The following is a 13307-nucleotide window of genomic DNA, read 5'->3' as shown; positions in this document are numbered from 1 at the left end:
TTTTAGACACTTGCGCATCATCATAGAGATCCTTCTAGTTGTTACACAGTGACCATCCCTGCAGCTCGTTGTGCCTGATTTGCAAGTTGAGTATATCACAGTGGAGCATAGGTTTGCTTTCTTTGGGGTGGCGGGAGGTCTCAGTGCCTCAGGATGGGAGGCGTTCCTTAAGCTGACGGACTCTGAACTCTGACTAGGTGTGTGGTACAGTTAAGCGGCGCATCCTTCTCCATTCAGAGAGCTGCGTTGTCTGGACCCTGCCTCTGCCCCCAGTTTGAGGCCTTGCTCCTCGGGAGCCGCTCACTCTGCTGTCAGGCTTGTCTGCAGAGTCCCCTCTGCCACAGCAGAGCTGGAGCGCAGCGGAGGCGGCCGGGCCCCTGCACCCCTCCGCAGATCCGGTCGCTCCTTGTTCCCACGCCCTGCTTTCCACCCTTGTCCTGCGTTTGGCAGTGTTGCGTCCTGCTGGTCTTCTGCCTCGTGAGCTGCCCAACCCCACTGCTTGTCTCATGGGTGCCCCTTAGTGTGGGCGTTTTGCCTGCTGGTTCTGGGACCTTCCCTTACCCACAGAGCCCTGTGCTCAGCGCCTGAGAGGGGGCAGGGACTTGGAGGAAGCACCTGTTCACTCCCTGCGCACCTGGGCCTGGGGTCTCCACGCAGGCTTCCCGCCTCAGCCGCACTAAACCATCATCTGGGGAGGTGCCCCCAGCAGGGCCCTAGTGAGCCCTCCATGGAGTGAGGAGGCCTGGCCTCGAGCCTCCTGAGGAGCAGGACGAGGAAGTGAGCTTCCTGTCTGTGTGTGGAGTCTGCCCAGTGCGGACTCTTCAAAGCCACAATAACTAACCAGATGCTGTCTTTCTTTTGGAATTTGCAGAAATATTCATTGCTGCCTTACTTGATTTTAGTACTGAAACAGTTCCTCCTGCAGAGGGACCTGAATGAAGTTTTTACAGGCGGGATTAGCTCGTACAGCCTCATTTTAATGGCCATTAGCTTTCTGCAGGTGAGTACACTTTGTCTCAAGAACCCTTGACCTTGAGGCTGACATGGGGGTCATTGTTCCCTGGTGTTCTGACCAGTTGCTTCTTGGCTTCCAGGTCTTTGCTGTCCCTGCACAGCTCTGTTTTGATGTAGTAAAAATTGACTTCTAATCTTGATGATGAAACTTTTGATCAATACTTTTTTCCTTTGCACTTGTTTTTTTGTGTGTCTGTTGTAACTGTTAGAGGGCTTATCTCATTTTATCAATCAAGTATATATTGACCTAACTCTGAAGAAACATTATGTTTAGAAAAATTGGAAGACATGCCTTGAGAGACAGTGAAAACCTTTTCTTGGTTCTTGACTGTCAATTTATACTGAAAAATTCATCTCAGAAAAAAAGTCGAGTCCCACATACGGGGAAAAAAAAAAATGAGAGCTTTTTTCCTGAGTGATGAGAAGTTGGTATTTCGTCTTTATCTGTTGCCCGTATTTTGTTGAGTAGCGTGAAAAAACCTATTAGGAAACCTGAGTATTAAATTCTGTGGTGCACCGACGACCTGTCTTTATGCTGCGTTTCTAACATGCGGTCTCTGTGTGAATCAAGGCATGATTGTGCTGTTTACACTTGTCAGCCCCTCTGCTGTGTTCTGGCCGCACAGCGCTGCTCCTCTGTTCTGTATCTGTGGTGGCGCTGAGGGTTTTGTGTCGAGACTTGGGTCATTTGTCTCGATACTGTTGGCACTGCTGATGGTGAAGCGGCTGGGCCCGGCGCCCTGCACCCCAGGGTCTCCTCGGCGCGCCTCTCAGGAGGCCCCGTGAGGGCCCGAGGGCAGGTCGGGCTCTCTCTGCCGTGTCCTTGCTGCACCTCTCTCATGCTGCCCTTAGAGCCCTTCTGCCCGAGGTGTCGGACCTTTTTTTTTTTAAAGAACTAAGCATGAGCTGTGTCCTTAATTTATTTCCTCCCACTTACCTGAACTGTCCTGGCAGCCTTGTAGTGTGACCAGCCCACTCTCGTGATGCTGGGTGCCTGGCTCAGTGACCCTGTGGAGGCCACCTGGGCCTGGGCGGGGCGGCCACTGTCAGCTCCACCCCCTTGGTGCCCGGCCCTTCCCACCTCCGTCCTGTGCCCGCTGCATCGTCTGATCCATGTCGAGGCTCACTTGCTTGCCCTGGGTAGCGCTCAGACGGGGAGACAGAGGAGGGAGAAGGCCAGACAGCAGCAGGACCACGGCGCTGAGCCTGCGTGAGGGCTCCTGAGCCCGGACACGCCTGCAGCCTGGGAGCCGAGCTTCCTCCACGGCCACCGTGCCGTGAGCGCTGTCAGCCACTGCTTCTGCCGGGACTTGGACTCGATGTTCCTGTTCTTGACCATCACTGTCCAGCAGCGCGGGTGGTGCTGTTTGCTGGTCCGGTGGGATGGCTGCATGCGCCTGTGGGGCTCTGGCAGGACCGGCAAGCTGAATGTTTGGTTTGTTTTAACTTGTTTAAATTCACAGCTTGAGGCCGTCACAGTGGGCCGAGCACTCAGATTCCTGAGCCTTTTAGTGACTCAGGAGGGTCAGTAGACAGGGGCTCAGCTTCAGAATAAATCCATTAGCTGCTGCAGGGACAGGTGGAGTGGAGCTGAGGCTGAGCTGTGTGCTGGGCAACAAGGCGAGTTTGCTGTAAATGCTGGCGCAAGCTGGTGGCCATTCACAGAGTTAGGCCTTTCATTTTGAGCAGTGATGCTCTTCAGGCTCACACTGCCCCCTGCTGGTTGCATTTCAGAATAACGGAATTAATGCTAGTATCTATAAAACTGCCTCCGCCATCTAGGTGACTCTGCATTGTACAGAATACGGTCCACTCACCTACCACTATTTGGGAATTGGGGGTTAATCAGATGTCTGTGTAGAAATGTGTGGCTTCTGAATTTCAAAGGGTTGGAGTATAATTTAAAAATTCAGATGAGCAGATTTTCTTTCTCTTGAACACCCTTGGTTGACAAGCGATCCAGGCTCCAGTTGTGGTGGGTGGACGAGGGCCCCTGACTTCGTCCTGGGCCGGCCGTCTGAGCTCGCCGCGCGTGCGGTGTCTGCAGTGCCCAGAATCCACACACACTGGGGTGCCTCGCTTTCACAGCTGCATCCGAGAATTGACGCCCGGAGAGCGGATGAGAACCTTGGGATGCTGCTCGTGGAATTTTTTGAACTCTATGGAAGAAATTTTAATTACTTGAAAACTGGTATCAGAATAAAAGAAGGAGGTGCCTATATCGCCAAAGAGGAGATCATGAAAGCCATGACCAGTGGGTACAGACCGTCGATGCTGTGCATTGAGGACCCCCTGCTGCCTGGTAAGGACCTCGCTCTGCGCGGGCCCCCGTCTGCAGGCGCTGTGCTCTGGCCGCCAGTGCCTGCCGGGGAGTGCTCACAGGCGCCCGCCACGGGCAGTCACGGGGTCTCATGTGGAGTCCCGCTGCACTGCCGGGGTCAGGGTTGGCACGTCAGGATTCCTTGTTAATACTTCTAAATAACTTACTGTAAAGTTGCAACTTCGTTTACTTTCTGTAATCAGAGAAATGTAGAAAGTGTGAATTAAGAAAAAAACTTCTATTTTCTCTGAATAGAAATGTATTACCTGTCCGTCATAAAAACCATCTGTTTCCCGGAAGCTTGTCACATAGGAGAGTGAAGTGTGCCGGCACCCCCTCCCCTTTTGCACTCTCTTCTCCAGTCTTCCACATGTGGATATTAACATTGAGTGTTGCCTCCTTATTAATTGGCATGTGTGCTCAGTCCTGGTCAATTTTCTGCGACCCCATGGACTGTAGCCCACCAAGCTCCTCTATTCATGGGATTCTCCAGGCAAGCATACTGGAGCGGTTGCCATTTCCTGATCCAGTTAATTGGATGGCATCACATAATACAGACAGCTTTGCTGCTTGTGGTTTTACTTTAACAGTAAACCTGAGAGTCCTATTCTGTACGCAGAGGGAGGTTCCGATATAAGGCTGGCTGCCTTGCAGAGCCCCAGGTTAAGGTGCGTTTCCCACATCTTTGCTGACCGTCTTTGAAATCTTTGCCCACCTGGTAAGGCCAGGCATGTCCATTTTCACTTACTGTACTTTTCTTTAAGATGGCTGAGGTGAAACACATGGATACTTGTCAGTCCCACAGGTGTTTGTGGAGGGTTTATTAGGTGACAGGCCGCTCTTTGCGGGTGATAAAGTCAGAGGCAGCAGGCGACAGGCCAGGTGGTGAGATGGTCCGCTCTGGTTGCAGAGCCCTTCATGGTTTTCTGTGTGAGCTCACGCGCTTTGTCTGTCCGTCCACTGTCCTCCCTGGTTTTGTAAGGTCCTCTGTGGTCAGGGAAGCCTTTCTCTGTTGACATGTTGTACTTCTGTCTCTTGCATCTGTATTTGGTATTTTTTATTATTTGTGTGTGTGTGTTTCTGCTAAGTCAGTTCAGTCATGTCTGAGCTCCTTCTGACTCTATGGACTGTAGCCTGCCAGGCCTCTCTGTCCATGGGGTTCTCCAGGCAAGAATACTGGAGTGGGTTGCCATGCCCTCCTCCAGAGGGTCTTCCTGACCCAGGGATCAAACCTGCATCTCTTTTATCTCATTTATTGGCTGACAGGTTCTTTAGCACTACCGCCACCTGGGAAGCCTTTTGTCTCTTGCATTATATTTGGTGTTTTTCTAGTGTTTAGCTCATGTGTATGTTTTTCAACACCTTCAGATTTATGGTTTTTTATTTGTGGCTCCTGGGGTATGAAATTTATTTCTTAAAAGTCTTCTGAAAGACTCTCCTCTGTGGTCGCGTGGTCTGTGTGGCGCTTCCTCAGCGGTGCATTTCCCTCCCCCAGGATAGGCCTCCAGCCCCGGCATGTCTGCGTAGGGTCAGCTAAGTGGCCGGCAGTTCCTTTGTCTTCAGTGTTTGCTGAAATGTAATTGAAATAGGAAAACCCAACAGTTATTGAGCAGCTACATGAGTAAACCTGGAAAAGAGAAAATGTTGGTGCTTAAGGATATATTTCCTAAGAAAAATACCCCCACCTGAACTTGAGGAATGAGTTACATGTAAATTGAGCTTGGAAAGTCTGCTGTTTCAACAAAGCCCGCTCCTTACCTGGACTCCCTTAATGACTTCAGTGCCGCTTCATTTCACTTGCTGTCTGCAACTGTGAGAGGCCGTGCCCCTGACGGTGGCTGTCTTGTTTCAGGAAACGATGTGGGCCGGAGCTCTTACGGGGCCATGCAGGTGAAGCAGGTGTTCGACTACGCCTACATCGTCCTCAGCCACGCCGTGTCGCCGCTCGCCCGCTCCTACCCCAACAGAGACTCCGAAAGGTACCCCGTCCTGGGGGCCGCTGCCCCTGTCATTTGCCTCCACGGAGTTTGCCGCCCTGTTTTAGGAGAACCTGAGAACGCTGGGAAAGGAAAGCCTTTCAGGGGTTCAGGGTGGTCATGGTGGTCAAGAGATGAAAGGTTTTCATTTAGAGAGCTAGGATTTTCCCACGGTATTAGTTTTAGGGAGGTCATTTCTGTCTTTTAAAGCTGTGGAGTATGATGCTTTTTTCCGGCTGCCCTCAAGAAGTGGGTGTCTGGCCCTGAGGGATGCGTCCCGCCCCCAGGCCCTTCCCTACACACTGGCCAGCCCTGAGGGACGCATCCAGCCCCTGCCCCCCTCCCTGCACACTGGTCCTTCCTGCCCCTGTTTTGAGTGCTCACTTTTCCGGTGTGCACTTTTAACTGGTGAGAAGTGTTTCTTCCTGACTGCAGATTATGTGCCCATGGAGGTGGGGCTGGGATGGAGGGAGAAGCTGAGGGGAAGTGAGGAGCAGGGGTGATGACTGTCGCAGGAGGTTGCTGAAGCTGGGCCGGTACGTCCATCCTCAGAGGTTATAGAGGACGCGGACTCTGAGGCTGGCACAGTGGTGGGGGCACGGGGGACTCGGTGGCTCCTGTCCCCTGGGTGTCTGCGGGCAAAGCTTTGGGCCTGTTCTGGGCACTCTGTCTCCCCCATGTGGTGGGAGAAGGGGCCCCTGTGTCCCTGGGGCTAGGGGGTGGGCTTCCCTACCTGGCGGGGACCTCGGCGCTCCTTTGTGGACAGATGGAGGGCCCAGGGCTTGTGCACCTGTGCCCCCACTTTTTCTGTACTGTGTAGGTTTGGATTCAAACAGCAGAAGTCAGTCGTAAGATTACCTTAGCTTCCCCAGCTTTCACGTAGCAGAGCTCGGTGTTAGGATGTAAAGTGGCTGTTGGATAGGATGGTTGGCCGCACGGCACGCTCTGTGCTGCACTCACGCCAGTGTACCCTTACCCTTCCGCAGCACCTTAGGGAGGATCATCAAGGTGACTCAGGAGGTGATCGACTACCGGACGTGGATCAAGGAGAAGTGGGGCGGCAGGGTCCACGGAGCGCCAGACCCCGGTGAGAGGCCACCCCTCCTGTGGCTCTGCACGTCCTGACACGCCCGCAGAGCAGTGTCTGTCTTCTAGTAACAAACCGTTCATACTAAGAAAGCAGCTTGTTTCCTGTAAGAGTTTAAAGCTGTAAGGTTTAGGCCAGTGCTGTGCACCCATGGCAGTTTTGAAGTTCCCAGGAGCTGCATTGTAAGTGGAAAGAAGCAGGGGAAATTAATTTTCGTAGTCTGTTTTATTCAGCTGAGTGCTCAGAATATTGTCATCTGAACGGGCAGTCAGCACCCAAAGCTGCCGGGTCTCTCGTGCCATGTGCTCTGCGTGCAGTGTGTGTTCACACCTGAAGCGCCTCGGGGCCAGGCTCTGTGTGACTCAGGTGGACCTGCACACCCGTGTTGTTTTGAACGTAGTTAAGTGTACTCCAGTGGCTGAGATGTGACTTAAATTGATGGATGTGAAGTGAAACTAGCAGCTGGCTTTGTCGGCCTCATGCACAGCGTCAGGCACAGTGGGGCCTCGGGCTGAGGAGCGTGACAGCTCCACCTTCCTCCCACAGACAACAGGGTCAAGACCGCAGAGCGGATGGGCGTGTGTGAGGGGGACCAGCCTCCTCGACGAGACCCCGAGCCTCCCTTGGGCCCGCGCCTGACCCTGTCCCTGCCTGGCCCCCAGCTCCGGTCGTCCGGCTCGTCCGCCTCCTCTGTGTCCTCGCTTTCCGGCAGCGACATCGTGAGTGGCGCCCTCTGAGCTGGAGGGCTGCCGGGGATCATGGTGTACAAACTTGTGGGGAGATGAGACCAGAGGTTGGGGCGTCTCAGCTGTGATTCCATGATGTTCTTCAGTTTTGACTTGACCGGGAGGAGCCCTGGGCAGAGGGGGGCAGGCCGCATCCTGGGACCCCCTGGGGCTCGCCCGTGGCCGCTCCTGTTGCTCTGAGAGGCACGAACCTCGGGTGCAGCCCTCCTCTTGTCCCCCCAGGACTCGGACACGCCGCCCTGCACGACACCCAGCGTGTACCAGTTCAGCCTCCAGACGCCCACCCCGCTGCTGGCCAGCCTGCCCACCGCCCTGCCCATGCCGAGTGGGAAACCTCAGTCCACCACATCCAGGACGTTGGTCATGACAACGAACACCCAGGTATGCGGCTGGCTGGGCCCTTCCCAGTGACAGCCTGGGACCAGGTCCAAGGTGCTGCGTGTGGTAGAACTGACCAACACGTTAGGTTAGAGAGAGAACCTTAGACATTCTTGGAACAGGTACGTCTGTCCGGTAAGACGTTCTCATCCTTGGGCTGATAGAATGTGAGTCCGGTCGTTCTGTAGAAGTTCTTGAGCTTCACCATATGCTGTGTTTGCACCGGGGGACTCTGAGTGGGCCCAGTACTGGACCTTGACGAGGGCCACATGGTCTTTCTGCAAGTGATGTTGGCGCGCTTCATGAGGCCATTGTCCTGGGCTTGTGCTCAGAGGGCCCCTGGTGCTGTCCCTCAGCCGAGGACAGGGTCCTCAATTTCCTCGAAGAATCTCATTGTTTGCACTGTTACTCAGATTTGATACCAACTTTGACTTCTCTTCGTCATTCGCTGCATACTATTTATAGAGTTGTTTCTATTATAGTATGTCCTTTTCAAAAAAATTTAGACAAAATTAGTCTAAAAGGTAGTCTTTTAGAGGTGATTTTTGATGTTTTAAATTTGTAGCTACTTCCCAAATACACATCGACTCCACGTGTATAAACTCATCACATTAACGCACTTCTGAAGTAGAGTCGGCTTTCACAAGCGGTTGTAATCTGAGCAGAAGGTGATGGGGGTGCCCGCATGTCCCCATGTCTCTCTGCTTTGCTGGGCTCCCCTTGTAGGTAGGGCGTTCTCAGGACACACCCCAGACTAAGGGGGTGTGGAGGCAGCAGGCGCAGGACACGCAGTGATGGCCGTCAGCACAGCCCCCCCGAAATCTTTCACTGGCACCTTAGTAAGCAAGAACCACAGAGGCAGTGCCTGCAGTGTGGACGAGGACCGCGGAGGCGGTGCCTTCAGTGTGGACGAGGACCGCGGAGGCGGTGCCTTCAGTGTGGACGAGGACCGCGGAGGCGGTGCCTTCAGTGTGGACGAGGACCGCGGAGGCAGTGCCTGCACGCAGGCGAGGACCGCAGAAGCGGTGCCTTCAGTGTGGACGAGGACCGCGGAGGCGGTGCCTTCAGTGTGGACGAGGACCGCGGAGGCGATGCCTTCAGTGTGGACGAGGACCGTGGAGGCAGTGCCTGCACGCAGGCGAGCACCGCGGAGGCGGTGCCTTCAGTGTGGACGAGGACTGCGGAGGCAGTGCCTGCACGCGGGCGAGAGCCGCTACAGGCAGGCGTGGGGCTGGCCTCTGCTCGGCCGGCTCCCTCGAGAGCCGTGTGCAGGTGCTGCCCGTGCACCTCCAGGGCGGCGTCAGGGCCACGTGCTGCCTCTGGTCCTGTCACCTGCACAGGTAGTGAGGCAAAAGCTAAGGCCACTCAAGGGATTTTTTTTTTCTTAAGCAAAATATTTATTCACTTTACTTGGCTTCCCTGGGTCTTAGTTGTGGCATGTGAAATCTAGCTCCCTGACCAGGGATTGAACCTGGGCCCCCAACGTTGGGAGCGTGGAGTCTGAGCCACTAGGCAACCCGGGGAGTTGTCGTTCAAGGTTTAAGACAAAAAGCTCAAAGCTCACTTTCTCATTTTATCGCCAAACTACAAATGTCACTTCCAGTGGGGAAGTGACTGAGGGAAACCCCACTTGCAAACCTCACGTGCACAGTCTCTTGAGTGTCTCACTCGTGGTGAAGTCTCCCGTATCAGGATGCAGTGGTGACACCAGCCAGGGCACAGAGCTGTCAGAGACCCCGGGAATGGGCTCTTCTCTGTGCTTCTGGGGGCACAGAGCCCCCACTGAAGAGAGGCCCTGGGTGGGAGGAAGCGTGAGGAAGGGGTGCCATCCCTGAGACCAGCTCCTGCCATAGCTGTTCCCCAGGAGGCCACAGCCACCCTCCTGAGGTTTTGGGAGCGAATGCGGACAGTTAAGATGAGAGCAGAGAGGGTCTGGAAAAGCAGGGGAGGGGCTCCCGAGCCAGCATCTCTGCCCTGATGGGAAGGTGCTGCAGAAATGGGAGGGGAGCGGAGGTGGGGGTCATCCCGTCTGCAGGCCTTCACTCCAACTGGCCCGGGGCCTCTTACCCTGCTTGACCTAGGGTGCTACCCGGAGACTCAAGGGACAGTTTCTCCGATAATTGTAGTTCTCTTGAATTTTTTGTTCACCAAAACCTCACGGCTTGGGTGAATGGACATCTTCATGTTGTCATTGTGCTTCAGAGCAGACTGTTGTGAGGTTGTAGTCAGACACAGACTGAGGAGCCTGTTGTGAGATTATAGTTGGACAGACCAAGGGGCCTGTTGTGAGCTTGAAGTCAGACAGAGAAGCCTGTTGTGAGGTCGTAGTCAGACATATTCTGTGGAGTTTGTTGTAAGTTTGTAGTCAGAGACAGACTGAGGAGCCTGTTGTGAGGCTGCAGTCAGTCAGACTGAGGACTGTTGTGAGGCTGTAGTCACACAGCGTGAGGCGCGGCTGTGAGTGGGGCCCTTCTCGGGGCTCCTGGTAAGAGCCGTGTCGCATGGGCGCTCACGCCGTCTCTGGTCCTCTCCCCCAGACCAGGTTTACTATCCCGCCCCCGACGCTCGGCGTGGCCCCTGTGCCCTGTAGACAGGCGGGCATCGAAGCTGCTCCAGCGCTGAAGGCCGTCCACCACGTGTCCTCCCCGGCCATCCCTTCTGCGTCCCCCAACCCGCTTTCCAGCCCCCACCTGTATCACAAGGTATGGCTGCGGGGCCGCGGCGCCGGTCCCCCGCAGGCTGGCGGTCGGCCCGCACTGGGTGCCTTCTCCGCGGAGGGAGTCCACACGTGCCCTTTGCCTCGAGGGGCAGCCTGGTCATTCAGCCTCGTGTTTGCTTTCCCTGTAATGAGCAAAGCGTTGAATTACTTTAAAATTTAGTGTAGTCTAATTCATTGAGTTTGTTAGCATAGAAGTTAAGTGCAAAGTAAAGAATATTTCCCATTTTTCTGTTAATTTCCACGGTAGGAACTTTGGTTTTCAGGAAGCAAACGATGAAGCCGGAACGATGATGCTGCCCATGGCTTTGCCTCTCCCCCCACGGCACTGACCCCGGTCTTGCTGCGGGTGCCCTGGACTGGGCCGGGTTTTCTGGTGCCCAGGGCCCTGGGGAGGCATGGGTCCACTGCCCTGGGGCCCCTCTAAGTCTTCCCTACACGTTAGAAATGAGGTTCAGGGAAAAGGCTGGAATGTCAGGAAAAGCCATGCTGGGGTCCAGGCTCTTGGCGCGCGGTGGGGGCGGCGGGGCTGCGGGTTGGGGTCTGTCCAGGCCGGCCTCGAGCTGCGTCCCTCTTGATCTCCTCAGCAGCACAGCGGCATGAAGCTGTCCATGAAGGGCTCCCACAGCCACGGCCAAGGCGGCAGCTACACCTCGGTGGGCACTGGCAGCGTGCGGCCTCCTGTGGGCAACCGGGGCCACCACCAGTACAACCGCACCGGCTGGAGGAGGAAAAAACACACACACACAAGGGACAGCCTGCCTGTCAGTCTCAGCAGGTAATGCTCCCGGCGGTGCCGCCCGGCCTGCCTCGCAGACTGCAGCCGGGCGGCTGCGGGGCCCCGGGACCGGAGACCAGCCCCGGCCGGCCATGCTGCATGTCCCCGTGTGGTGGTCACGTCCTCAAGAACAGCTCCCTGTGTCGTCTGTGAAGCCTTATTAGACGTGGATGCTATCTGCTGCCTCCCAGGCGCCTCCTTCAAGGCCGGAGCGAGTCTGCAGGGAGCCGGGGGCCGCGTGGGGTAGGGGCGCCTCCCGGCACCGTGCCTGCCCTGCGGGTTGGGCACTTTCATTTCACGTTGTTGGAGCAGCAGAGAGCGAACCCCATTATTTGTTGGGAGATCATCATTGTTTTACTGCCCTCACGTTTTGTTTCAAATTTCAGAACTGTTTTTCTATGTAAATATTGAAAACTTATGATTTGTGCAATAACTCAGATATTTTTTATTTAATTTCATATTTTCACATAAGTTATATTGAAGGGAAGAGGGAATTTTTTTAAACAAGCTTAGATCCTTTCCCGAGTTGCATTTTCTAAGTTGGGTTCATCGTGTCGGCTGGATGTCTGATGAGCGTTGTTGTGAACACCACGAATGAGGGGCTTGGGTAATTTTTATGTTCCTTCTTCAGGTCAGACGTGAGGCCTCTCAGCCTGTGGTGAAGGAGCCGAGTCCCCGCTCCCCCAGGGGTTCGGCTCCTAAACATTCTGACCAGCTGCCCGCCGGCTCTGCCGTCCGGCCTGTCTGTGGTCCTGCTCTGACCTTGGAGTTTTAATGTTTAGGGTTTGGTTCTTTTTAACTGTAGACAACAGACCCAGCATTTAAAGTGCCAGAGTATAACTTTGTACAGGGAGAAAAGGTTGTCACGTGATAAGATCTTAAACAAGCGTGAGCCGTGAAACGCTTTAGTTTTTAGTCACGCAGCCTGTCATAATGGGTCTGGCGAGCGTCATCACAGACAATGGTACCCAGTTTTAGGAATGTGGAGAAAGGAGTTATGTTGATTCCATTGTGGAATCTGTAGCGGTATGCATTCGTTCTGTTAAGAGCATCTATAGGAGAAGTACTTGAGCTGCTTGGCGCGCCGTGGGGGGTTTTTAACACATCGTTGGAGAGCACAGCCCAGTGTCGGCCGGAATGGCCGGCGCCCGACCCGAGAAGCATCTTCTGCAAGTGTGTTCTGCCACGACAACCACTGTCTCTGTTACCCATCCCGAACACCGACGCAGCCACCCTGCCTCCCCCTGAGTTTCCCGAGCGCTGCGGGTGTCCCGGGAGTTGGGCGCCTCTCCTGGGTCATCTGGTTCCCATTTTTAAGACGGGGTTCTGACCCTGCCACACTACAGGTGGGATGGTCTTTGAAGTCCACTAGTGAGAAACGGGATGAGAAGCTTACTGCCATGACCCCGGTGGTGTGCAGAAGCGGGGCGTTCTCGAGGGCTCCGAGCGCTACACGCCCCGCTGTGTCCGCGGCCCCCGGAAGGCGGGCCCGGCCCGCTGGTGCGGAGAGGGGCCGCCGTGCCTGCAGGCTCCCTGGGGGGCTTCCGAGCCGAGTAGCACAGTTTGTCTGCGGTTCGTGATGATCCAAGGTTATCAAAAATATTTAAAGATATTTAAATTGTGAACCTATTGATAAAGAAATATTTATAAAAACTGATACGTAGGTCTGTACTAATCTCTACGCATTAGCAATATCGACTGTAACCCTCCACTAAAGAAGCACGGCGGGGACGCAGGAGCACCGCGGGTGGGCCCAGGACGGAGCCCCAGGCCTGGGTGCCAGGCTCAGCCTGTCACGGTGAGCGGATGAATTGGCCTGGCTCCCTGTGGCCACACGCTGCGGGCTGGCAACAAGATATATCATGTTTCGATTTTTTTTGTGCGTGGACAACAATGTGGAAGCTAAAATTGACATATTTTTATGTGAAGTTTTTCTATTCTTTGATTTTTAATAAACTTGGGAAACCAGGTGGTGGCTGTGTGTGTGCCTTTTTCTTCCCAGGCGGGGGCGGGCTGCCTTCTGCAGGCTTCGTTCTTGCCTTGTCCAAGGCCGGACAGCCAGCGATCATGTTGTCATTGGTTCATGAACTCGGATTCCAGTGAGGTTGCAGGCTGGGCATGGGAGAGTGAGCCCTGTCCCGGGCTAGGTGACAGGACGTGCCAGAGCCGTTTATTGACACTCTTCATGTGTGGTTTCTGACAAGCCGATGTCACATGGCAGTTAACTTCCCATTAGAATCCTTTGTTCCACCTCTCTCTCTCTCTCTCTCTCTCTCTCGTCAACATTATACG

General features: G+C 54.7%; 1 protein-coding gene across 2 annotated transcripts in view; it reads left to right on the top strand.

Annotated features, from left to right (window-relative positions):
• Positions 1–12984, top strand: part of TENT4A (terminal nucleotidyltransferase 4A) — a 41323-nt gene extending 28339 nt beyond the window's left edge. The window contains exons 6-13 of one of the 2 annotated variants that reach the window (XM_027980175.3): positions 872–1000; positions 3103–3316; positions 5187–5313; positions 6297–6397; positions 6944–7116; positions 7366–7524; positions 10059–10223; positions 10828–12984. In XM_027980175.3, coding sequence (XP_027835976.1) covers positions 872–1000; positions 3103–3316; positions 5187–5313; positions 6297–6397; positions 6944–7116; positions 7366–7524; positions 10059–10223; positions 10828–11019 — 1260 coding nt within the window. In that variant the 3' untranslated portion in view covers positions 11020–12984. Of the gene's footprint in view, positions 1–871; positions 1001–3102; positions 3317–5186; positions 5314–6296; positions 6398–6943; positions 7117–7365; positions 7525–10058; positions 10224–10824 lie in introns of both variants that reach the window. The other variant, XM_027980174.3, reaches the window with a different exon arrangement.
• The last annotated feature ends 323 nt before the right edge of the window (positions 12985–13307 follow it).

Source organism: Ovis aries, chromosome 16 (assembly GCF_016772045.2).
Source record: "Ovis aries strain OAR_USU_Benz2616 breed Rambouillet chromosome 16, ARS-UI_Ramb_v3.0, whole genome shotgun sequence".
NCBI classification, from domain to species: domain Eukaryota; kingdom Metazoa; phylum Chordata; class Mammalia; order Artiodactyla; family Bovidae; genus Ovis; species Ovis aries.
The sequence above is the reverse complement of the archived record's forward strand: the minus strand, read 5'-3'. Positions and strand labels throughout refer to the sequence as shown.